Here is a 27,189-nt window from a genome sequence, read left to right on the forward strand (position 1 = left end):
CATTTTCTCTCCCATCCAGCTCCACATCCATGGACACGAGCACATTGGCACGACATTTAGCCAAATTTTAGGAGGGTGTGGTTTGATTTCTCCCTGCTCTGACGGGATGAAATCAGCCATGCCACACGCACACACACATAAACACACACAGACACAAACACACAAACAAACCCAGAGTCGTAAACACACATGGTGTGCCACTCCCCACCCCACGCTCTGACACACTGACTGGCTGATTTTGTGATGGGCCTGTCTCTGACACACTAACTGCTACGTTACAAAAACAGAGACCGCCCTCCCTCCCTCCTCCCCTCTGCGTCCCTCCCTCTCGGCCCCCCTTGTATCCATGCAGTTTTTAGCAGAGAAGCCCTTGCCCTCCGCTACCCCCCCACCCCCCCTTCCTCCTCTGGAGGATGTAAACGAGGGGCAATAGGAAAAGGACGGAAAGAGGATGTGTGGAGGGCACAGGGAGGAGACATGACCTCACTCAGTTTTTTGGGTAGCATGAAGGACATTTGTTTTTTTTCTCACTTGTTTTCAATAATTTTTCAGTAGCTGCACCTTTTTGTTTAGATTTTATGTGTTTTTCATTTTTTGCTTCCTAGAATTTTGTTTAGATAAAAAGTTTACTTATACCACTACATTACAGCCAAGTTATCACGCTGCATTTGTAGCATTATAACACCACATAGTCAGCAGCAGGTTGAATGAATCAGTAACTGTTATTGTATCATAAATGTGCTCAGTTGTTTTCACTTCTCCGGGTATTTAACCAGCATGCGTTGGATTAACGAAGCGTGCATCAATAGGATTGCACAGAATGAACTTACTGCCCCTTTTATCCCTTGTGTGTTGGTTTTAATTCTGGTTCCAAGTCTTGTTATTGGTTGAAACAAGTTAATGATTTAAGGGTGTCTGTCAAGTTCTGCTGCTTGTGCTATGAGCATAATGAAGGGAATGACACAATGAGGCTCTTATTCACTTATTCTAAACTCCCCTCCCCCACGATTCACTCACTGCACTCTAGTGAAACTCACGTGAGGTGAAGCCACACTGTGACTTTACAACTACACACATTTGTGCTCACACGAACCCAGAGACACTGCTGGGAGCACGCTCACACACTTGCTCTTACTCACCCAATGTCCTCAGGGGGGTTTTAGTGCAAACTGCTCCCAAAACAGCCTTGATGCTCATTAAAATTGCACAGTGGCCAGTGGATGGAAACGCGAAGATACTTCAAAGTCATATCTGCCTCTGCTGGAGCTCACAGCGACGACGGGCCTTGATGTGTGTGGTAAGACGCTCCTCTGCCCACCATCTGTGATCCCCATCACTGTGATGTCTCCAACAGGGGACACGGTAAAGACAAGGGGTACCATGACGACGTTCTCAAGGACGCACGTGTATCTCATGACATTGTGTGTGATATTTGGGGCACAGCCGAGCTACAGGCAAATAACAATCCTCATCAGTTTCTTTGGCCTAAATGTGTTCCCGGGAGCCTGCTGGTGATGACGTCATCTTACACGACTGCTCAATTATTCAAGTACACTGAGTGAAAGGGAAACACCAGATAGAATATACTGAGGGCAGGAAAAGGAAAGGTGCGTAAAAAAGGCAGACTTGGCAATCAGGTTATGAATCAAACAGAATTGAGAGGTTAAAGCGCACGCTCTTATTGGACGACTCGGGCTTTAGTGCAAGCATGTGCCCCCTCACTGACACACACACACACACGCCGAGGTCCTAGCAGCCCGTGTGTGTGTGAAGTAAAGACAGCAGAGTCCCCTGAGATGATATATTCCAAGATGATTTACAGCCTCTGTCAGATACAATGAAATAAAACTGGGTCAGCATGATGAAATGCACCATAACTACACACCTGATGAATCAAAAAAACTGCGTGAAGTAACATAGGGAATACTTTAAATGAAGTAATAAATTATGCACTTATGTAATATTAATTGCGTCATGGCAATAATGAACATTAATACATCTGACATCACATCGTGAGTTAGTATGTTGAGGAAGAAATTGTTCAGCCAGGGAAAGGAAACACTTATGTGAGACTCAACAATTAGTGCTTTGCCGATAGTGGACTTGAAAAAATGATTTAATAGATTAATTCTTACAGCTCTCACCACACGCCCCCATGATGCTGTATTACACTTGTTTTAGCTGCACAGACAAGTGGTGCAAGAGCGTGTGTGTGTGTGTGTGTGTGTGTGTGTGTGTGTGTGTGTGTGTGTGTGTGTGTGTGTGTGTGTGTGTGTGTGTGTGTGTGTGCTTTGTTTTTTTGTGTACTTGTATAGAAATATCTGTGGTGTTGTCATTTTATGTGCTGAGGTGTCATTACATAATAGAGTGGGCAGGAGAGAGAGGGGCAGACAGCGCGTGAGGTGCCAACGAGGAATTCTGGATGATCACGGGTGGTTGTGGTGACGGTGATGGTGGTGGGGGCCGGGTGGGTACATGTGGGTGAGTGTGTTGTTGACTGGCCCAATAATGTTTTGATTACAAAGAGAATAAGGAATAACTCAAATGTAAAGGGCATGTCACTATTAACCCAGTTGTTTTAACAAAATTGATGTCAAAATTGGAGTGAGAATTACAGACCAGCTTTATATATTAATCTTGCAATTACTGTCTAAAGTTCTGAAATGACTAAATCAATGTGTTGATCAACAGAAAAAATACTGACAGCAATTTTGCTAAACGTTTAAACCATTTATCCAGCAAAACTACCAAACATTTTCTGATTCCAGTGTTTGAATTGTGAGGCGTTGTGGGATTGTTTTTTTAATATAAAATTGTAAATTGCATGTTTTCTTCTTTTTGGACTGCAGATACAACATTAAAATGTATCTGAGGACATCAATGTAACAATTGCTTTTTATTCATTAATCTACCAATTCTGTTTTTGGCTTATTTATTAACTGCGTGGTATTTTCCCCACAAGTTCCCAGAGCATATTGTGACTTCTTGAAATGTCTTGTTTTGTCCAACCAGCAGTTACAAAACCAAAGATATTCAGTTTACATATGGTGTTTTGGTTCTGCAAATACACCTGAAAGGTCACAGAGTGAATTGGGTCCAAAGTTGTGTTTTCACACAAAGTTAGGATTGAGGTAGGATTGACTCAAAAGTTTAAAATAAGATCCCAGATACAAAAATTGGGGGAATACAAAAAAAAACAACGTAATTTGGTTGTTCATAAAACTGGCTGGAGAGTGCATGTAAGCAAGAATGTAAGCCGTGTGTAAGTGGGTGAGAGAGTGAAGGTAAATTTTTCAGGATGTCTCCTTGAAGAATCAACAAATGACGGGGTTGATGATGGGTGTGGGCTGTTCAGAAGGAGTAAATACATGTAGCTATAATGACTGGCTGACACCTTGATGACTGTTATGACTCTGCAGAAAGAACATGTCTGGCAAACTATAATATGCTGTGTATATGTTCAGTTAATCCTGACAGTTAAACACAATTAGTGAGTGTAAGCAAGGACGTGGATTGTTGTAGAGGGAGTGGTCGGCTGGATTGAAGGACTGGTGAACCCTCAGGCTCTGGACTGCATTCATGCTCACACTGCTGCAACTGAACTCAGTTGACCCACATCATGCAAAGATAGAGAAAGAATTAGGGGGTGGGCCTCCAGAGGAAGGAAACAGAGATCACCTGATAATGCCATACTTTTAGGGTAGTGTTTTCATGACTAGTGTGTGGTTAGCAATAGCTAGGCAATGTTTAACTAGACTGAGCAGTGATAAAAGGAGATTATTGATAGGTTGGACTTTTACAATGTTGTCAAGTCTTAAAGCATAACCTTAGGGTGGGCAATTGGAAATATAAGGTAATAAAGACCACTTTGTGGAAAGTTTGATTCAGTTTATCCGTTCTTTTTCGGGTTAATACACAATTTTATGCATTTAATATCAACTTTGTGAGATAGACCAAACATATTTTATGTTTGCTGACAACTTACACAGAAGAGGCATGATAATTACATGTGATCAATTAATTAGAACAAATAAAAGCTATTGGTCAACATTGACTGTTTATCTAAATATGGTCATCTAACATGACCAACTTTGGCTGGTTCAATAAAATTCAGCATGATAGTAAATGAAGTGAAGCTGCTTGAATAGTGGGAGACAAAGTAATAACCCTTAGAAATACACAGTGGTACAATGTTACTTAAGACCAACTTTACCAACTACACCAAATAATTTGTACCAAAATTGCCTCTGTATATTAATATATAAACAATATTAAAAATATTACTTATAGTATAAATATAAACATATACACTTGAACTTCGGTTTTCCTATCTTTTAAGGGCTATTGTACTTTATCAGATTTATTTTTAAATTTGAGCCTGCAGTAGTGGTAAAAACTTACTGAGAAGCCAAAGTTATTAAAGCTACAGTGATTAAATACAATTGTGAGGTCACTGTACTCCTGAGTACTTTGAGTACTTTCATTTTTATACTAACTTAAATGTATATAGCTACAACACTACACTTCAGAGGGAACTAATGTAATACATGAATAAGGTGAGCCTACATTAATAGTTAGGTAACTTTATTATAGTAAGGTTGGTCTCTCGTTTGTTTTATGGGGAAAATAGAAAACCAACCGTTTTACCCAGTTCTGTCATAATGTGTAACAATAGCATCCTCTTTTGTTTTTTGTGTTAAAACTTTCATGCATAGAGGTCACTACAGTAGACAGTTATTCAAATGTTGTTTTCTTGTATATGCGTGGGTTTTGATGGCATAGTTGCACATCAGCCACTACAGTGAGCGCTATTGTAGTGGCTGATGTGCAACTATGCCATCAAAACCCATGCATATACAAGAAAACAACATTTGAATAGCTGTCCACTGTAGTGACCTCTATGCATGAAAGGGTTAATGCCATACAAACTTTTAAAGATAGTACTTTTCACTAGAAACATGACTCTTCATCACAATTTTCCAAAGAAACAAGTGTTGCGACAAACGGGACATTTCCCCTCGTGAGCAGCTAGGTGGAAACAAAGAGCACCTGACCGACACGAGCGCGCGGCACCGGCCACGAGGAAGAAGCGTCAGCGTCTATTTCCTCTTCCGGGTCCTGCGCGAGAAACGTCGTGTGAACGGCGCCACTAAACAGAAAGTTTTAAGGAAAACTTAGCAGGTTTGAGCTTTTTTACGCGTTTTTAAACGTGCTGATTGTAGTTTTCCGTATCCAACGTGAGTGTGATAGAGGATACCGGTATCAATAAAGGTTTGTCGGTTGAATGTTTCGGGTATTCTCTGATGTTGTTGGCTCACAGACAGCGGTGTGCTAACGTTAGCCGAGGACTTTTGGCGGATGTAACGTAAAGGATGTGTGTTGCTACTAATTAGCACATTTTTCAGCATGTGTAACATTATAGCCACCTGCTGAAAAACGACAGCCAATGTTGTGCAGATGTGAATGGATTGTTTTTGGAGCAACATCTAATAATTGCACGTTTGTGTCTGCAGCGCTACGTATGTGTGGTGATGAGTTAGACAACGTGTGCTCGTGTTATGATGCCAACACATATTCATTCACCTTAAAGCTGTGGCTACTGCGCTATTATATGCAACCTTTATGACCTCGCAGCACTATATGTTGAGGACTTTAGCCTGGAGTTGGTGCTGTGATCTGTATTTTTGAATGAGAGCTTTGTTGCCCTTGTTTACTTCTGCCTGGGCTTTCTATTCATATTTTTTTTAAATTTTTATTATTGGTCTATATGACATCGTCTTAAATAATATATTATGAAAACAATGTTAGCCCTGTTTGGAATTGTTAAATCACTGTGACACAGCTAAAATAGACACATAATCAATGCTGTGGTTCTTCAACCCATATAAAGGAGGATGTTGCATTGATGCCAATGATGTTGTAAATCTTGTGACGTTCTGCAGGATTGGAGGATGTCTCTTCCTAAAAGAGAGGTGGAGGAGATGAGGCCGTGGGTGGAGCGGACGGTGAAGAAGGTCCTGGGTTTCTCAGAGCCCACAGTGGTTACTGCTGCTTTGCACTGTGTTGGAAAAGGACTGGACAAAAGGAAGACCGCGGGTAACTATTGACCACTTGAGACCTGCTGTGTTTTATCAAGATATGCAAAGATTGGACAAAATCCAGTTACGACAAAATGTTTTTTTTCACTGTACACCACGTGTGATAAGTAAACTTCCTAACCTTACTTAATTTAAGGTGTAAGATGTAAGATGCAGTCATGGTTAAACAGACTGGCTGGGGTAAGATTGCAGTGAAGGACCACTTAACTGTATGTTTGACCTTCTTAAGTTAACACAGTCCAAAATAAACCATCGGTGTTTGGGATGATTGTCAGGCTGCAGGCTAACAACAGAGTTGATTAAGTAGCCTATAAATTAGATCAGGGACAGCGATGACCAAATCATTATATGTGAACACTGATACCCCTTACAACCTTCTATGTGATTTAAACTGTCAGCAATCAAAGACCATTCATATTAGGTCATAGAGTTTGATTTCATGTTCTCTGTATATTGATCCATGTGAAAAATGCTCAGCATCAAAAAGGGTCATGATTTCCCTTGTTAATTTTTCACAGGCTGTAGTGTACTGCAAATTCTCTTTGACTCAACTGTCACGCTCTTATGTGGAAAGTTACCTAAGGAGTCCGGGATTTGTGCTCATAATGTGTCTCTCGTTTCCATTTCAGACCAGCTACGTCCCTTCCTTGATGACTCTGCTGGAGGTTTTGTGGAGTGTCTTTTTGAGGCTTTGGAGGAAAGCCGCAGTTCACGTGGCAACAAAGGAGCAGGAGAAAAGCACCGCAAGAGAGACCTCAAGGTAAGCAAAAAGGTAAAAAGCCACCTATGTATTGTCCCTATTATTTTATATTTAAGTAATCAAGTCTTCTTATAAGTATCCTAAATAATAAGAACTTAAACTAAATCCCAGTGACTACATTTACTTGCAGTATTACGAAGGTGTGGAAGTCAGGAAATCAGACATTTCCAGGACACATGCTCAGTGTGATTACCCTTTAAAAAAAAAAAAAATATATATATATATATATATATAACTCACTGTGCTGATATTATTGACAAAAGCAGAAAATTATTTCAGATATTTATACATCCAATCATATTATTGGACTAAGTGTAAACACACTCATGTTTGGCTTAAGGGTGACATGTGATATTGGTGTATCTGTTTTGTCTGGGTGGTCTCAGGATGTATTTGGTGATGAGGCTGAAATTGGTGTCGTGCGAGAAGCTCCGGATACAGGAGATATGACGGCACCGAAGAGGAAACGGGTCCCTCGCTTCGAGGAGGTGGAGGAGCCTGAGGTCATACCTGGACCTCCATCTGAGAGCCCTGGCATGCTCACCAAAATGCAGGTATGGGATGATTTCTCCTGAATGCTATGATTGTACCTAAATTCGCTTTTTATGTTGTATTAACTAACCTTTTCTCTGCATTATTAGATAAAACAGATGATGGAAGCTGCCACAAAACAGATAGAAGAGAGGAAGAAACAACTGAGCTTCTCCTCTTCAGTCCCTGCTGCACAAGTAATTCTTTTTTATTTTTTTTACTTCAAGTACCAGTATCATGCATTCAGTATGATGCCAATTTATTTCTCACTAACTTTGGCGGTTGCTCCTTCCCACACCACAGTCACAGATGGAATCCCCTCCAGTCTCACGGCTTCTCGGCACATCCGCTGGTGCAGCTTCAGTTGGGGCCTCATCTATCCCCCCGTCCCAGGCGGCCAGCTTTATGAATGATGCTATCGAGAAGGCCCGCAAGGCTGCTGAGCTACAGGCCCGCATCCAGTCCCAGTTAGCCATGAAACCTGGTATCCTGGGAGCCCTGGGGAACACTGGGCCCCACAACCTAGTGGCACTAGCTAATCTACACGCTATGGGAATTGCCCCACCGTGAGTAATATCACAGTAGTAAAGATTTTGAAATCCTGGACAAAAACACATGGTCAGGGGGATGTTTCTTTGTTGATGTTTGAAAATAGACAGATTTCTCTTTGTGTCACCTTTTATAGGAAAGTTGAAATCAAGGAGATTAACAAGCCAACCCCTCTTATTCTGGATGACAAGGGGAGAACTGTGGATGCTAGTGGCAAAGAGGTTGAACTCACACACCGCATGCCGACACTGAAAGGTATGTGTACAGTGGTCAAATACTTAGTCTTTTTATTTTTTTACTTTGGTTATCCTCAATTATTTTTCCTCCATATGTTTAGCTAACATTCGAGCGGTAAAGAGGGAGCAGTTCCGTCAGCAGCTGAAGGAGAAGCCTCAGGAGGACTTGGAGTCCACGTCCTACTTCGACCAACGTGTTACTATTACACCGGCTCAGCGCCTTCGCAGGGGCTTCAAATTCCATGACCAGGGGCGCTTCGAGAAGATTGCTCAGAGAATTAGAACTAAGGTTGGTTTCAGCTCCTAAACTTTCACATGTCAGCAGTTGTCTCAGTTAATATTGAATAAATATAAAATTAAATAATTGTGTTTTGTCCCTCCTGCATTGACCCTGACCTCAATCAGGCCCAGTTGGAAAGGTTGCAAAATGAGATTGCCCAGGCAGCGAAGAAGACAGGAATCCAGGCATCCACAAAGCTGGCACTGATTGCCCCTAAGAAAGAGATTGGAGACGGCGAGGTGCCCAACATTGAATGGTGGGACTCCTACATCCTGCCCTACAACATAGACATGTAAGAAAGTACAGCTATGTTATGTTAAATGTTAAAACTGCCCTTGTTCTCACTGCCATGGCAGAGCTGCATCATAAATAATAATGCATTATGTATTATCCGCTTACTGTCGTTAACTGGCATGCTTTCCCCGCTTATCTAACGAAGAACAACCGACACATCATTTGAAGAGTTGGAGTTTTTTGGTGTGACCAATCTGGTAGAACATCCCGCCCAAATCAGCCCTCCAGGTAAGTGTGTGGAAGGTAAAATGTCTGCCCAATGTTAAAGGTGCTCCCAAAGTACGCTTGTTAAAATAATTTACATTTTTGTTCCATAAAGATAATCATGAGATAGAAGTGCTCTAACAGAGATACCAATTGGTATTGAAATTAACATGAACCTGGTGAGTCGATTAGTATAAAGTATTATAGATTATTATTTACACGTTTAAAATTAAGTCAGAATACATGAAGATACTTTTTATTTATTTATAAAAATGAAATATACAATTTATCATTAATATTAGTGTGTCCAAAGATTGCAGTTTAGGCAACTACTTTCTCAATTATTCCTCTTTGATTTATGGCACAACGAGGCCCGCTGTTAAAGGGGGGAAAAAGGAAACTTAAAAGTAGCCAACAGAAATTAAAATGTATTTTTATGTTATCTCTTTCACTTAGATTTAAATTTGTTTTCGTCCCATTTGTTGATCCCAGGTTTGGTTACCAGTATGCTTTTTCACTCTGTGGTGGACAAAATTGATTATTTTACATTTGTGCAGTAGTTTTTAACAATGTGCAGACGTAACATGCATTTGTTTTGTTCTGTCTGTCCTGTATGTGCATGCTCTAATTTTTTGAAAGCTTTACTGTGCCCACCATCCATTACACACCTTATAAACTGTCTTAACTGAAAGTATTTCAACACTACTATAATTTGCTGGAATTTGTACAATTTATATAAATACATTTTTTTCTCAGTTGACACAGATAAGCCAGTTACGCTGGGCGTTTACCTGACAAAGAAAGAACAGAAGAAACTAAGAAGACAGACACGAAGGGAGGGACAAAAAGAAGTTCAAGAGAAGGTTCGACTGGGACTGATGCCTCCACCAGAACCCAAAGGTACACACACACACACACACACACACACACACACACACACACACACACACACACACACACACACACACAAATTACTAGTATTACACATTATTACAATAAAGATTAAACGTATAACTGGTACTTGCTTTCATTTTTTCAGTACGCATCTCCAACCTGATGAGAGTCTTGGGGACGGAGGCCGTTCAGGACCCCACGAAGGTGGAGGCCCACGTCAGAGCGCAGATGGCCAAGAGACAGAAGTTAGTAACGCAGTTTAACCGACACACTGCCACACTCTGCTAATTTTAAAATTTCCATTTCATTTGTATGATAATTCATTGTTTCTTTCTATTTTCTAATTGTGTTCCTCTCTTTGCAGGGCTCATGAGGACGCCAATGCAGCCCGCAAGCTCACATCGGAGCAGAGGAAAGAGAAGAAGGTTAAGAGGTTAAAAGAAGACCTCAGTGATGGTGTTCACATTGCCGTCTACAGGTGTGCATTTATAGCTAGAGGGTACAAACTGTAGTTCAAATATATAGTGCAATGTGTGTGTGTCTGCAACGTAGAAGTGTCTAATTTAAGCACCTTACCTTCCCTGTACAGGATCCGTAACCTGCACAATCCTGCCAAGAAGTTTAAAGTGGAGGCCAATGCCAACCAGCTGTACCTGACAGGCACAGTAGTTCTGCACAGAGATGTCAACCTTGTTGTGGTGGAGGGAGGTAAGGGATCACACTGACGAGGGCTAAATCAATCCTGTCAATGCTCTCAGTTAAAATAATTTCATAAATAATAGCTAGTGCTTTTAATCAGGTGATTTTTTTCATAAACTGTAAGTTACTTTTAGGGGAATAATGTCTGTGGTACGGTGATTTAAGATTCAAGTCTGATTCTGATAATTAACTATGGACATAACTTTTTTTGTATTTTCTTGCATTTGCAATTTGAGTCCCCTCTGCTTTGTCGTTATGACTTAAAGCTGTAATGTTATTCCATCTCATCTACAGTGATAGTAAGTTCGAAAAGGTTTTAGCCCCTTGTGCTCAATTAGCTTCTTAGTGTGTTAAGTCAGTGTATTTTGTAGCCCAGTGTTTGCATGTACGTATGTTATTCTTCACTGACCACATCATGAAGGACTTCCTGATTTCTGATCATGTTCAAAAAAATGAACAGCTGTACTCCATGAGGTTTGTTTCAAGTGCCTGAGGTTCTGCAAGGTTTTATTTTATCTGCTAGCCCTTGACCAATTAAAGCAATGGGAAAATGAATGTCCTACTTTCAATCTAAATTTTCTCCCTAATTTTTCAGGCCCTAAATCCCAGAAAAAGTTCAAAAAGCTGATGTTGCATAGAATCAAATGGGAGGAACACAACAGTAAAAGAGATGGTAAGAGTGGCTTGACTGTTGAATCTTTTGTGTGTCATTTCTTTGTGCTAATGTCAGGGATACTAAACTCTTAATTCTCAATTAGATCCAGATGCTGATGATGATACAAAGAGGAACAACAAGTGCTGGTTAATTTGGAACGTGAGTGTTCACACATCCTCTCTCGATTTAAATTATTTTGTACATGTGTGATCTCATTCAAGTCTAATGATTCCTCTTGCTTCTTCAGGGCACCGCTAAAGAGCGTAGTTTTGGTGAGATGAAGTTCAAGCAGTGCCCTACAGAGAACATGGCCAGAGAACACTTCAAGAAACACGGCACAGAACACTACTGGGATCTAGCTCTCAGCAAGAGTGTGTTGGACAACCCAGATGACTGAAACCTCAATCAACTCCCCCCTTATACAAGACCCACAGCCTCACAGCCAGCTGCCCCCCCCACTACTGACTGGCTGCCTTTAACTGAGGACAGACAGACTTAATAAAGAGACTTGAACATAGAAAAGGAGGAACAATAAACCTGTGTGGATGTTTTTGCAAGAATGTGTGTATGTACGTGTGCCTGCATCAGTGTTCATCCTTTTGTTGGTAGGCCATTCTGTCAGTCTGTTGTCTATTATTGAATACAATATGACAGATTGCACTGTGATGTAAATCACTTACCCAAAGCTTTTTGTGATGACTCGACCTTTGTGACAAAACCCACATGTACATTGATAAACCATGTTTGAGTAAAAGTAGTTAATAAAAGAAAAACATCAGTGAATGACCAAATGTTTAGTGTAAACTTGGGAGGATGACTGGGTAATGTCCCAACATTGTTCCAAGACTAATTGTTGAAATAACTTGTAGATTTCACTGAATTTAAAGTTCCCAGTAACATTTCTTTCCGTTTGGAGAAACGAGCCTGTAACTAATGTTACATTTAGCATAAGGTTACAGTCACAGCCTTAAATAAATAAACATTCAACTAAAAATTCAAATAAACAACATTCAAACTGACCTGTGTCTGTTTTTTCCCATCAGTTGAACTCGACTCTGCTCATGTTTATGTTTGACATTAGACAATTTAATGTATTCTGATTTGTGAACTGTGACATTCACCTGTGACTTACAGTGATGTCCTCATGATAAAGTAGCAACAACATGTGGGCGTGTCCCTGCTCGTCCTCATTACGTCGGCTCCCTCATGCGCATCAGCAGCCAGCGATCAGCGCACATAGCTGGAAAGATGGCGGCCGGTTCAGGGGCTGCAAGCGGGCACGGAGCCCGCAGCTCCAACTCTGGCCTGGAAGCGTCCGTAGACCGACGGCTTCAGGGAGTATCCAACACCATGGAGTCGATACAGGGACTATCAAACTGGTGCATTGAAAACAAAAAGCACCACGGCCTCATCGTCCGCCACTGGATGAAGTGGCTCAAGAAATGTGAGTAGCTCAACGCGCCAGCTAGCTCCGCGTTAGCCGCTTCAATGCATGTCTGCGAGCTGCCAAACCCAGCTTATTGTCTTAGCTTTGCTTTAAGTGAGAGGCAATTACGTGCAAAACAAAATAATGATTAAATGTCAATCATACATTTTTTATTTTGCTGCATTTTTGAAATGCTGGCGTTGCAATGGCCCCTTGAAATGAGCCGCTAACGTAGCTAAGCTAAGCTAACGCTGCTAGCTCTGTTTACAGCTGGGCCTCCCGGGGTTCATGGAGGGATCAGACCCGTTCTGATGTTTCACCAACAAACCTGCACATGCACTGAACTGCACATGCATAAATGAAGGTGTTTAGTTAGATTAGGTTACATGTCGGTGTTTTGTAGTTTAAGCTGTGTGCAACTTCAGTTTTTGGATGTGGGTTGGTCTTCTTGCAGACATGATTGTTGGTGTGATATGTTTTTGTAGAGTACACAGTTAAACTAGGTGAAAGCATTAACACGCAGTTATAAACAATCCGCATTTCAATGTCAGGTTGCAAATGATTGATTGCACTTGACAGCAGCACCTTCAAATATTTTCCCTCCAACTTCACCTACTAAATAGTCATTGCTTCACATTGGTTTCTTACCAACCTACTGTTTATTCTTAATATATCTAACTGGTTGCAGTTAAACTAAAAAGCCAGGCAGACTTGCACATTCAAGCTATTCAACCTGGTTGAACTGTTTGGTCATGTAAGTAGACTATGTGTAACCAGATACTTGATACAAACTATTGTGTCAGTCCTCATTTTCTAATTTAGGGTAATGGTTAATTCCCTAATCTGTTCAAATCCATCTGTATTATTCTGCTTTATGTTTAAAATCACAGTTTGTCTGCAGACTATTAAAATAAGATAATCCTTTATTAGTCCTGCAGCGGGGACATTTACAGGATTACAGCAGCATAGATCTAGTGCAAACAAGGTACATAGTAGAAAAAACAAACAAGTATTTTAAATAAGTGAGTGAGTAAGAAAAAAAAAATCATAATCTCATAAATACAGACAGAATAATTACGTAGTTATAGTATTGCAAAACACTATTGACAGGTGGCAACATCGTACGTGTCCAATATTATCACTGTTATGTTTTATAGACTTTACAACACACAGCACTCTGAACCATCTTACAGCAGTGTCAACAAATGTTCTCAATATAGCTCTCCTATAAGGTATTATTCCAGCATGCAGCAATTGAAAATTCAAATGAAGAAAAGAGGTCCGATTTTACTCTTTGAATTAGATGTAGTCCCAAAAATACTTTCCGATATCTACACAACCCTTGCACAGCATCAAAGCACCCATAGTTGCCATAATCAAATACGTGGTCTGTGAAAGACTTAATTAAATTGAGGTAAGTGGAAAAGCCACTGAACTGCTCTCACTTCTTTAGCTTGTGCCCTTAGACAGACTACAGTATGATCAGTGTATCGGTTAGTCTTCACATGGTTGTTTAGTGGAATCACGGGTCCCTATGTGTGTTGCTTTGGTCTCCTTCCATTCTAAGAATCTGTCCTCTTATAATATTTTTGTTGTTGCTATTTTGCATTTATATCTTACAAAGTGCAATATGCATTTAGCTGTCTAATAATAGATTTACATAAATGTTCATGTGTTTTACTAAACATTTTGTAGGAAAAAAATCTTTAACATTTGTAGAGGAATTCTTGTGTTGTATGCAGACTGGTTTTTCACCATTGGAGTGAAAGATTCAGTAGATTTCATCAGCTTCTTAGCTGCTTTTGGGCAGAAGAAAGAGGCAGAGTACCCCACATATTTTGTGGTTTTGTCCGTTGATATCTGTGAAAGCAGGAAATCGTTTATTGGTGTTGCAACGGTTTGATGGGGGCATTAATAATTCAGTTGAGCTATTATATTGTATCTACACATCAGTGGGTTTCGAAAGGTTTAGTTTCCCATCTGTTTTTTCGAAAGAAGTGGCAGGTAGTTTCAATTTGTGTGCAGTTTGATGGCCTATTGTCATGAAGTTAATATGCTGTTCTACAATGTCATGTTTACCTAATGTCACCTAGTTTGGTGACAAGAAATTGGATTGCATTTGCCTTTGGTACATGATGCTAATTTGGGTGTCTAGATGTATGGAAGCCGATGAAATGTGTTTAAAAACATGAATGATCAAAAAATCTTATAGGTACATTTATATGAAAGCTAGATGCAAAGGTAAAGTTCCCAAAGTCATTTTTTTAGCATGAAAATATTGATTAAAAAAATTCTTCTCCAGTCTTAACCTGAGTTAAACATATAAAGTGTGAAAAGAAATTTGTACTAATTTTAAAGGCCAAATAAATAATCCCCATTATGAAATCATCTTAAATGAAGAGTCTCTAAAGCAGCCCCGTGCACCTTTGATTGCTGAAACAAAAACCATTTTGTTTGCCATTGTGATAGAATTTAATTGTGCCCTGAAAAGCTTAAAATCTTAATGGCCTCAGTCTAATCCTCATGTAGACCAGTGTGTCTCAAACTTTTTTGTTTTGGGGATGATCTTAAACATTTTTTATATATGCCTTTAGTTGGAGTTAACAGGCTTTTGTTTTTTCCTTGCTTCAACAAAACAAACTGAATGTGCACCAGCCTTTCATATTGTATACAATGTTATACAAGTAGACTACACTTATCAGAAGAATACGAACATTCAGGCTCCCTCATGGGGCTCAGAGGTGTGTGGAAGATATAATTGTAAAATAAAAGACCCTGCAAATTTATTTGGGATTGACTGACGTAGACATTTCTTATCTTTGTGCATCATCGCCAACAGAGCAACACATGATAAAAGCTTGTGCTGACTGCACACTTCAAACTGCTGTGCACAGACTCAGCCATTGTTTTTCTAATAGAGAGCAGTGCCAACTAACCAAGAGTCAATCTACTGATCATCATATATTTCTGGCTGTGGCCTTCAGCATGTGTGGTTCCATCTCAAAAAAGTTATCAGGTTGATGCATTTTGAGTAAACACAATCCATGCCAAACTGTTTCCAAAGCAGACAACAGATATTTTCTTAAACTGCAGATAGTTTAGCTGATTTTTGTATGGTATGTCATGTCGTTTTTTTATTTAATTTTCTAAATTGGGCTATATTACTTGTGAATGTCAATGCGGTTGATTAAAAAGACACCTAAACCTCTTTTGTGATGGAAAAAAAGAGCTTCAGATGTGCGAAAGATTATAAATGCCAGCATTATATCCTAGAGCACCACTGCCAACATGCTGTTTATATTTGTAGCATAAGTAAAAACTGAACTGTAGTATTAGTGCTTGACAAATTAACGTTTTCGATCAATACTCTATTAAGGCACTGAGATGTTTGTTACAGGGGATAATAAACATGGTCCAGTGTTATTAAGAAATGTTACTGGTGTGAACACTATTTATTTTCAGTGAGGATGATACCAATTCAGGATATAACCGTATAAGATTCAGTTTAATTAGTGTATTTAAGCACAGTGTTAGGGTAAGATATACCTGATATAATTGACCATACATCAATCTAACATTTATTCATTCATTTATTTCATTCTCTTGAAAAATGATCAACATTATTACTACCCAAATTAATTTGTTACATCAGGATTCATGCAATGTAGTTGGTTGTGATTAATCTGAATCAAATCAAAAAAAGTGAGCAAAACAGTATTTTTGAAATGTTTTGTTTTTGGGGGTCATCTTATTGCTTCAATGCTAAATTTGAACCTTTGCCAAATCTTGTATTGATTTACGTTTTTGAAAGTATTGGGTGAAAGCTATATTTATGGAAATCACTTTTCAGAAAATGCACAACAAATATTTTTCAGCATTACATTTTGAGGTAAAGTAGAACAATATTAAATGCATTATTGAATTGATTATAACAACTGTTCCTTATATGGTATTGGGTACCAGTCAAAAGTTTGGACACACCTTCTCATTCAATGGTTTTTCTTTATTTTTATTTTTTCTACATTGTAGATTAATATTGAAGACATCCAAACTATGAAGGAACTCATATGGAATTATGTGGTAAACAAACAAATGCTCAACAAACCAGAATATGTTTTAGATTTTAGATTGAGAAGGGGTGTCCAAACTTTTGACTGGTACTGTATAATCTCCCTGCCTGTGTTAAACATAGATTAAACAAAGCCCTCCTTAGATTTCTGCCCAGAAAGGCACTTGGCATGACATTCACAAACTACAATGAAAAAGACAATTTCTTTAAATTAATTTGTTGGTTTTAAAAGTGAGAGCAAATGAAAAGTTAACATTTGCACATAATTAACTCCTTTTTAGCAAAATATATAGCTAAATATATTTGGTGCTGCATAGTCTGTGGATATTTTCTTATTAGATGATTTGAGTCTTAAACATTTTTCAATGTTTTGATGTTTCACTTCGTGCTTCTAATGTCATTTAGGAGCTTTTCGACAGAATTTTGCAAACTGTTTCAGCATTGAATGGTGCAATAGATTAACAGATACTGTTATTTGAGAAAGTTACCATTCGCGTGTCATAACTGTTTTCAAGTGATAAATGCAGTGTGTTTGGGTGTGTGCATGAGAGTGTGTTGACTTTGCGTAACAGTCATCTGTTTGTTCAGAGATATTTAAGTGGCTGTATGTACAACTTCAACGTTACCCTCATGTTATTAGAGGCATATTTGTGAAAATGTAATATCAGCCTCGGCCAGGTCTACTGATGAAAGCCCCTTATTGTTACTTTACAGAAATGTTTTTTTTTTTTTTCAAATATGGATTTGATTTAAAAGCCTCACATTCAGACTTCTTTATGGTCAACGCTGAAAAGTGCTCAGGAATAATATTTTCAGATTTCGCAATGATCTCTCATAGTATTGTCAAGAGTGAAGAGCATATTTGCATATTGTCAGTATATGCTGATATGAGATATTTGATCCTTGGTAATATTAACTCCCTAGGATCATTTTTATAAATAGTTTTTACTGCAAAGAGTTTTTTGTTTTTTTTCATTTAGTCTACTCCTTTTTGTTTTGAGTTTTCCTTTTTTATCTCATGGGGCTACTCATTAGATTAGTTAACATAGATACATGTTCTCTTGAATGGACTTTAATAATGAATTGCTGATGAACGGATGTCTGAATCTTGTGTCTTTAAGACTGACACACTAAGATGCCAACCTCTGCTAAAGCATAACATAATGTGACTTTTTAAACAAAAATCCTGCTTACTGACTGTAATTGAATCTTGCCTGGTAAAGTCAGGGTGCTGAATCTATTTTAGGAAGCAGTAGTAATCATTGGATCCTTGCCAATATTGTATTACTTTTGGATATGTAAATGTCCGACTGCTACTTAAATAAGGTGACTGAATTAATCGTACCAACAAAAAGGCACTATCTTCAGCCTTCTGTTTTAATCGTAGCTGTTTCTTTTCACTCACAGTAGTTTAATAGATTGAGATGCCCTTAAGGCTTTTGAATGCAGCACATGTGATATTTTAGAGCTGATATTATTGGTTTATATTGGCTGACATATGTATTTGCATCAGTGTATATGTTGGTGGATTTACATCAAAAGTTTTTAATATTACATGTTTTGACCAAGGCATTATAACAATGTTAATGTATATATTATTTTTCACAAAAACTCAAGCTGTCTGATAAAGATCCAAAAGATTTGTTTTTGGAAAAACAACTATGTGATATCACTGGTTCTAAATTAGCTCAAAGTTTCTTCTTTGTCTTCTTTTTTCAGCTGACAACAATCACCGCTTGAATCTCTTTTATCTTGCCAACGATGTGATACAGAACTGCAAGAGAAAGAACGCCATTGTCTTTCGTTCAGCCTTCGCAGAAGTCCTTCCTAATGCTGCCCAGTTTATCAGGTGAGTACAAATAATACTACAGATGTATAAAAAGACGTCTGTTTTCCTGTTCTGCTAGTATTGACATGTGCCATGTTATGTTTCCTTTTTGCATTGTTGTCAGAGATGGGAAAGTCCGCAAGTCTGTGGAAAGGATTTTTACCATTTGGGAGGAAAGGAGCGTGTATCCTGAAGAGGTCATTGCTCAGTTTAAAGCTGGCATAAACAAAAAGGAAAAGGAGCGAGAGAAGCAGAAAGAAAAGGAAAAGGAGAAGGAACGGGAGAGAGAGAAGGAGAAGGAAAAGGAAATGGAGAAGGAAAAGGAGAGAGAAAAGGAGAAAGAAAAGGAAAAACAAAAGGAGACTCCACCGGCAACTGGTCAGTTTGGTACTTCAAGGTTTTTGCTTGTTAATCAAATCTAAAAGTGAATTAACATCCTAAAATTCGAGCCACATAATTGTTTATTTTAAAAGAATTCCAGTTATGATTGTGTGTTTTTATGTTAATGTTTTATCTTTCACTCTTTATTCCCAGCCAACACCAAAGCTGCCCTCAAGTCCAAGATTGTAGCAGAGTTCACTGTAAGTCTTGCTCATTAGTGTTGTCTGGTGTTACTTTGTCTAACATGCATGGTTTTGTCAGAAAATGTCTAAAGCATAATCATTTCTGTAACTTTATTTCTTTGCACTCTGTTTCTTTTCCAGCCCCACTCCCTCATCGAGCAGTTGTCAAGTTATAAGCGAGCCGTCGCAGAGGAGGAGTTCAGGGAGAAGCAGCTGGCAGCTCTCAGGGTAGACGTCTGCAGCACGGAGGCTCTCAAGAGACTTAAAGGTTGGATGTCACATGATCCTTACTTATTATACTTCTCCTGTGTACTGTATGTCTTAAGCCACAAACATACCTGACACTTGATATATCCTCTTCATGCTACATCACGAGTTGAAATGTATTCCTGCTAATATTTCTTCAGTAGAAAGTAGTGTCAATGACTGTTTACACTCAGTGGATTATCCTGAGTTAGTAGTATATTGTTACCTTGTTGAGCACAAGCGCTGATTATTTAACTGTTGCTGTTGGTCCCTACATGATTTCAAAAAGTCTGGCTTTGTAGTGAAATAGTTGTTGTAGTCACATTTCTTTTTATTCTAGTCACACATTTAAAATTGTGAGAATTGATAAGTATTTTATTTTTGACAGTGACAATGACAATATCTTTTATTCAACCATATGAAATGTGTATAAACATTGTATCTAACTTTTTCCTTGTTCATCCATTGTCTCCTATTGCAGACAAGGCAGGAGGGAACAAGTTTGCGAAAGACTTTGAGGATGGAAGTCTGAAGCTGCAGGAGTTTGTCGTCTTCATGGAGAAAGAGTTGAAAACAGGGCCTCCTCTGCTGGAAGCTTTGGGAAACGCGGACATTTTCTACGAGATGCAGTACAAGGAGGTTAAAATTGTGGCCAATGTGAGTGTTCGGTTTGCTGATTGAAACTGAAAATGATTCAGCAGAGAATTATTTGATATTTGTTGATCAATGTTGCATTTCATTTCTCTATTTAATAAAAATGTTGACACAGACATTTATTATTGTTTCTATGTTGCTTTGTAACAATGACCGTTGGCAAATTGATCCTAGGAAACAATATAAATGTTACATTAGCGGGAACATCCTTTTTATCTTCCTTATATCTCCCTTTTAATTCTGTTTCCTCTCTTTTCTCTTCTCAGGCGTACAACGCCTTTGCCAACCGTGTTGCCAGCCTTAAAAGAAAATTGGATTCCCTCAAGTCGACTCTACCTGGACCCGAGGACTCTCCCATCCCCTCACCCTCTGAGGACGCCCCCTCTCCCACAGGCTCTGACTCCCCCTACATGGGACTAGGTTCTAGCAGAGCCCAGGTGGATCCAGAGCTGGATGGCAAGGCCATGGATGAAGGAGAGATGCCCAGTGACAACAGACACATGGAGGACATGGATATGTCTGATGAAGAGGCTGGCGCTGCCACAGCTGGGGGTTAGTGGCTACAGAGTGTTGTAGTGGGGGGATAATTGTCTTTTCCATATAGATCCATATTGGGCTGCCCAGTTGTAGTGTTGAGCTTCAGATTTGAAAATGTATCAGCTCTTTGGTTATTTTTACTACTATTGTTACAGATGACAATAAGGACAAGATGTCCACCGCTGTTGCCAAGTCAGACGCAGCATCAAAGGTTCCCACCACACCAACGAAAGCTTCAAAGACCAACGCCACTGCTGCTGCCACGGCAACGCCAGTGACTCCCACCCCTGCGGCAGCTCAAAGCACCCCAACAACCCCAATGGGAATGAATCTGGAGAAGGTGGACCTGGGAAAGATCAGCTCCATTCTCAGCTCACTCACATCTGCCATGAAGAATACAGGTGTGTTCAAGGGTTTGCTGGAGATGATTGTAATAATGAACCAGCAGCTCAAAGGTCCCCGATATTTTGTAGAAGTCTTACTGAAACAAAATGTCACTCAAGTTATGAAGAATGATTAAATTATTGCTGATGATATTGTTTGCCCATATTGTAACCATATCAATTAGAAAAATCGAAAACGTGATTATGCCATAATATAAGCATTAAATGAATGTACTGTCTGAAACAAAAATTCCTTCAGACAAAAATCATTTGGTTATAAGAATAGAATGTTGGGAGACCTTAACAAAGTATAAATTACAAGAAAATTGAGGTTTCACATTTTTGATTAATTTAACTGCGTCTTCCTGGTCCTCCCTTTTAAACCCATCCCTCCGTGTCTTTTGATTTTTCGTCCCAGCAGCTAGCCCGTCACCTCGGCCGTCTCCAGGAACGCCCACCACTCCTTCTGGCCAAGCAGCGGCCTCCAAAGCGACCTCTTCGAGTCCTCACTTGGCCAACTTCCTGTCGCGTGTTGATATCACACCTGAAGGCATACTCAATGCTCTGTCTAAAACCAACACACCAGGTAACACACATATACAGTACACTTAACGTGGATTTTTTTAATGAAATTATTTTATTTATTAAGATTTACTAATTCTTATTTTTTTTTCTCTTGTGTCCTCATGTCTGACTCCCCTGCCCCCCCACCCTTTCTCTGTCTTGGTGCAGCTTTGTCCTCTCTCCTGCAAAGTGTGACCAACGCCACCACAGCTCCTCCCAACCGAACCTCCCCAGAATCCTCAGCAGTTAAAACCCAGCTCACCCCGACCACCCCAAAATCAAAACCCCCTCTGGGGAACAGCCTCAAACGAGACACACCTGGGAGAACCCGAGACTGGGAGAAAGGGAGACAGCTGTCCCCTCCTCCTCCTCCACCCCCTCCTCGCCTCTCAGCTCCTTCTGTTTCTCCCCCCAGCCTGGAATCAAAAATCAACAGCTTCCTGCAGGGCAATCCAGGTTTCAGTCTCGCTCTGGGTGATGTCAGCCCCGATGGGGTGGATGGGACCCCAGTGAGAGACGAAGCTGCTGGCACCCCCACCCAGGACGAGATCATGGACACACCTGGCAGTGTGCCAGAATCTTTAGGGTCATCTGGAGGTCATAACCTCTCACCCACGGCCTACCGCAGTGAACCCTGGGATGCCGTGATCACCCCGTCAGGAAGCAGCAGCAACGGAGACTTCCTGAGCTCCTCCTCCTCCTCCTCCTCCTCACGGTATGGAGCTGGAAAAAAGGGTGGCACGAAATCAAAGGACGATGAAGTGATGACTGGGAGGAAGCAGGTATCCTCTTCCCCCAGTAACGACATGAAGGGTAAGAAAGATGGACAACACGGCCAGCTAAGAATGATGGGAAACAACAGAGGGATCGGAGAAAGGAGACAGTCTTCGGGCTCTCGTAAGGCCAGCAGCGGCTCAGATGATGGAGGTCTGAGCGGAAAGAGAGAGGGGAAAGCTGAACAGTCTCCAGGTGGGGATGGGAGGGAGGGCCAGTACCATCGCATCGAGACACTAGTGTCTCCCTATACCGAAGGGGCACCCATCCAAACTCTAGGCTACTCAAACCGCCCACTCGCTGGAGAGCGCATCAAGACGGTAGAGAGCATCCGTGTGATTGGCCGAGGTTCTCGGCGAGGGGGAGGGGCTGGTGGTCGCCCGGGGGGAGCCATGTGGTATGAAGAGGAGGAATACATGGAAGCTCAGCCTCCCTCACCCCATGCTCTCCCCTCTCCTCTAAACATTGGCAACGACGACATGACCCCCTCCATGCCTCCTCCTCCCCCACATCTCCTCCTCCCCCCACATCTCCACCCTCCCCGTCCCATCCTCACGCACATCCTCCACCTCAATCTCCGTTCCAAATGCCCTACCACACGGATAACATCCAGAATCCTCCTCCATCACTCCTCCACCAGCATCCTCCTCCTCCATCCCATTTCTTCGGCCCTCCTCCACCGATCCCACGACCCCCTCCACCTCCCGTGCCCCAGCGCCCTTCTCCTCCACCCAACCACCATGCTGTGCCCTCCGCTGTCATGGTTGGGGGAGTGTTGGTCCCTGTAGATCGACCCCTTTCTCTTCCCCACTCAGTCAGACCTGAAGGTGTAGATCGTAGCGGAGTAGGGCACCGAGGAAGCAAAATGGGCCCTCCACCCCTCATGGGGTCGTTGCTAGGCGAGCCCCCTAAGCTGCACCGCCCTGGCACAGTTAAAGAGCCTTTTGTCCCCCGCCATGCACCCCCTCCCCACCGCCCAGGTACCCCTGGTGTTCCCCTGCCCTTACTGGGCAGAGTGAAGGAGCCTCTGAATCTACCTCTTCCTCCCCCCTCTCCCACATCCTCCACACCCTCTCCCTCCACGCCTAATTCCCCTGCTGTCGACGCTCTCCCTGCTCGTCTCCCTGCTCAGTCTGCTTCTCTCCAGAAGCCCCCCACTAGTCCCCCTCCTCAGCCCCGCAACCAAACCTCTAACCCCGTCCCCCTCCTCAACTTGCCCAGTACTCGACCCCCCATGCTCTCAGTCCCCATCCCACAGAGACCTCTGATGCGAGGCCGAAACCCCTCTCAGCAGTTTAACCAGGATCGCCCCATGGGGGGATTTCGCGGAGGCAAGCGGTCCGGTCCTCCGTACACAGGTGGTCCTTTCCATTCGCAGAAGAGACCCTTCCTCCCCCCACGCTACTGAAGTGGTCATCTAACACAAGCCGAATGAGAAGTGCAACTCCCTGCACTGAAGTGCAGAGTGTGTGTTAGCCCTGCTGGTATGAGCCCAGATATCTTTTCTCTGTTGATTAGCTTGAATTAAAAACTACCTTAGGTTGTGTGTAAATAGTGGATTAAATCTTCATGCTTCAGCTAAGTAGCCAACCAACCAACTCACACTGTACAGTGCAGCTATGAGGTTAGTAGTTACATAGTGCAGAGTGTTGTGTAACAACCCTCAATCTATCCCATTTATTCCATTTCTCCAACTTTTTCACTAACCATAGAAGGAAAAGGAAGATAGTTAAGTTAGACATTTTTGTGTGAATGCTGGTTTACTTAACTGAGAGAGAGCAGGAGAGTGAAAGAGAGGTATGGGTCTCATAGGATATACAGGAAAGAATAAAAAGCAATAGTTTGACATCTTGGGAAATGAGCTTATTTGCTTTCTGTGTGTTGGATGAGAACATCAATATAAGTCTCATATATATGTGATAAATATGACGCCAGAGCCTGTTAGCTTAGCTTAGAATAAAGACTGGAAATGGGTGAACAGCTGCCTTAGATCAGTCTAAAGGTAAAAAAAAACACCTCTGAAGTTCACTGATTAACACGTGGAATGTTGTTTGTTTAATCCATACAAAAATGTAAGTGTAAAAATGAACAAATGAAAAAATTGTTGTTATACGGGGGATTATATTCTGGGTAATTTGGGGCAACAAAACTACAGGAAGTAACCTTGTTCCCTTTAGATGGAACCAGGTCAGCTGTCTGCCCGTTTCCAGTCTTTATACTAAGCTGAGCACATGGTCTCCTGTCCACAGCTTCATATTTAACAGACAGATGTGTCATCTAACTCAAAGAAATCCAGTAGCCGTATTTCCCAAAATGTGAAATTATTCCTTTAAAAAAAAAAGTTCCAAAGTGATCTCTTTTTCTGTGAGTGTATGAGTGTGTGCTGTGTGTCCTTACATTTCTCATTTGAAGTGCAGAGATTTGCGTTGCAGCCGAGGTCAACACTTGTTCACATCACCAGAGTACCTGCTGTAAATACTATTCTTCTCTTGCTCAACCTTTTTTCACCCTCTCATCTCTCCCACTGTATATTTCTAAGCTTGTAAATATAAAAACTGAGATGACACAGCTTTTTTTTCCTCTTCAAGCTCTTGTTTCTGTCAATGAGGACAATGATCGTCGACTTAGCCCCCCGTCTTTACTGTGATTGAGGCCTTGGATAAGCTTTAGCTCCGGAAGAATTTCTCTGCAGTGTCTTGTCGCACCTTTCGGTCCTCCTTTTGAAACCACCATGCAGAAGAGGAGGGTGAAGATAATTATGTATTTTTTATTTCCAGCATTAAGGTCTGCCTGAGCGCGCTTCCAGTTAGACTGAATCATGAAGATTCTCTGTAGTGGACGGCGGGTGGGGGGAGGTATTAGAGTTTTGAACCACACTCTTGCTAGGCTTCAACATGTACTGACTTGAATAAAATCCAGTTTCAATACAACTGGGGGGGAGGCATTTTATTTGGTCACTATATATAAATATATCACTTGAATTGCGCTGTTGTAATTAATTTGCGCTGTTCAGCTGATTTTTTTTTTCTGCCTGTATTCAGAGAAATTGTTTTCATTTATTTACATAGCTGCTGCTGCCATTTTTCATAATGCATTACATTTAACGCCTTTTATTTTTGCGCTGTATTTTTAGACTAGACAGAATTGACAGTTTTCCTGTTTGCAACAGCGCCCTCACATGGTAGCAGGGGAACGAAACACAATTGAGCTAATGAGTTTTGAAAATGGTTTATTTAAATACTAAAGTTGTATTCGGCCCCTTCCTCATTTTTTTTTTTTTTTTTTTTTTTTGCTTACTTCATGCTTTTTCCCCTCAAGCCCCTGTGCTTACCTTGTGCTTCACATGGCTTCGTCCAGAAACACTTGTGCACCTCTCTTTACTTCAGGGTAAAAAAAAAGGTTGGCACAATGGCACTAATCCTCCATCTTCTGCAGGAATTATTGCCGTAATACTTCCCTCTGTTCTACACTGATATAGTTAGCCATCACAGTGAGAGGTGCATGCTGGGTGTTGCTGCTCAAAGCCTCATGTCGCTCCTGTTTGTCAGATCATGGAGTGTTTCTTGTCTCCTGTGCTCATTTACAGTTACATCAAGATGCACTGAGCACCTGCAAACGTTTCCACATAAAGTTTGATACATTGTTAAAATGTAACCACAAAGAGTGTATTAGTCACTACAGTGTTAGCGGTTCATCAGAGCTCTGATGTTTTACTGAATGTTCTATAAGTCTGTTACCACCTTCTGTAAACTGTATGTCTTTTCTCTGATCACTCACTGAAACAGCTAAATATCAACCTTAAATCAGTTCGGTGTGGTCACGTTGCACAGAGTGAAAGCTGGATTAACTGTTATAAAATTCTTCCTGCTTACAAAGCACCTACCAAGTTCAATATTTCAATTGTTCCTATAAATAAGCTCTATACATTTACTCTTTCAGAAATTGAGTTTGAAATTGACTGAAGTTGTTACAAAGCTGATGGTCTGTGTATATTTGTTAAGTTTAATTGCTCTTACTGCTGTTCTCATCAATGATGCTTTATCCCCGGTCTTTGAGTGTCCAATCCTTTCTGGTGTGATAAACATGCACTCATTCTATCATTGTCATAGTGAATATATCCATACTTTAAGAGCTGAGTACATCTTCATACTTTTAATCTGTTTTTTGTTTTTACACAAAGCATATTACAGATCACAAGAAAGACTAACATTTTTAGTGCAAAGGAGTGACTTGCAGCCATTTAACTTGCATACTAAGTACATCTGACATTTTGTTTGTGGTTGCACCATTGACCGTAAGCAGTCGGTGCTCTGTCTTAATCCAATAAGGGAGGAGAAATGCTGTTTTCCATTACCTTTTTTTTTTTCTGCTTGCAAAGATCTCTACTCACACTTTTCTCTCATAACCTCCTTGAGAAGACTGATTGTTTCTTATTTTTTCTTTTTTTTTTTGATTGTTGCTTAACATTTTCACACTACGATGCACACTGTTGTTGGAAAGCCACATTTTAGAAATGCCATTAAATAACTGTGTGACACTAGAGATGTCAGCTTTACACCGAGGTATTGACCATCACAGTACATGGAACGCAATTCACTAAATACATTGTGACATAGACTCTTTAATGAACAGCTATAACCTCAGTCACAACATTTACAGAATAAGCAATGACTGTACACTTATTAGTAAATAGTTTTTTTTTAACTGTAATTATTTTCTATGGATGAAATAACTAAATTCATTCGTATTGTGCCAGAATCTTTCCAGCTACATCAGACATTCAAAGTGAAAGGTTTCATTTTGGCGTCTGTGACATTATTCTACAGGCATCGTGAAAATTGAGATATTAATGTTAAGGTAATTAATATTTTAATTTAACAGCAGAGTTGGGTCCTTAATGTTAAATACAGATAAATTAGGCCAAACCAGCAGCTCTCCTTTTTGG

The 27,189-nt window shown here is 40.6% G+C and overlaps 2 protein-coding genes across 4 annotated transcripts; both read left to right on the plus strand.

Moving 5' to 3' along the window:
• The first annotated feature begins 5,081 nt into the window (after positions 1-5,081).
• prpf3 (PRP3 pre-mRNA processing factor 3 homolog (yeast)) lies at positions 5,082-12,216 on the plus strand. Of its 3 annotated transcripts, none has more exons than XM_054621466.1 (17): positions 5,082-5,181; positions 5,943-6,096; positions 6,728-6,870; positions 7,245-7,412; positions 7,500-7,586; positions 7,693-7,955; positions 8,075-8,193; positions 8,276-8,463; positions 8,580-8,746; positions 8,894-8,976; positions 9,709-9,852; positions 9,992-10,091; positions 10,211-10,324; positions 10,436-10,554; positions 11,141-11,218; positions 11,304-11,359; positions 11,448-12,210. In XM_054621466.1, exons 2-17 carry the CDS (start codon positions 5,952-5,954, stop codon positions 11,595-11,597), a joined length of 2,124 nt encoding a protein of 707 aa, XP_054477441.1. In that variant the 5' UTR covers positions 5,082-5,181; positions 5,943-5,951; the 3' UTR covers positions 11,598-12,210. The 3 variants fall into 3 exon arrangements, with proteins under 3 accessions (XP_054477441.1, XP_054477440.1, XP_054477442.1); XM_054621465.1 differs by having other exon boundaries at positions 5,084-5,271; positions 11,448-12,216; XM_054621467.1 differs by having other exon boundaries at positions 5,084-5,271; positions 6,728-6,858.
• A 190-nt stretch (positions 12,217-12,406) lies between these two features.
• rprd2b (regulation of nuclear pre-mRNA domain containing 2b) lies at positions 12,407-26,776 on the plus strand. Its single transcript, XM_054622491.1, is given in 11 exon segments — positions 12,407-12,644; positions 18,415-18,544; positions 18,648-18,901; positions 19,058-19,104; positions 19,228-19,354; positions 19,814-19,989; positions 20,253-20,538; positions 20,679-20,924; positions 21,325-21,492; positions 21,639-22,781; positions 22,784-26,776. Coding segments are annotated over 11 exon segments (3,684 nt in total). The 3' UTR covers positions 23,653-26,776.
• The last annotated feature ends 413 nt before the right edge of the window (positions 26,777-27,189 follow it).

This window comes from Anoplopoma fimbria, chromosome 20 (genome assembly GCF_027596085.1).
Source record: "Anoplopoma fimbria isolate UVic2021 breed Golden Eagle Sablefish chromosome 20, Afim_UVic_2022, whole genome shotgun sequence".
NCBI classification, from domain to species: Eukaryota; Metazoa; Chordata; class Actinopteri; order Perciformes; family Anoplopomatidae; genus Anoplopoma; species Anoplopoma fimbria.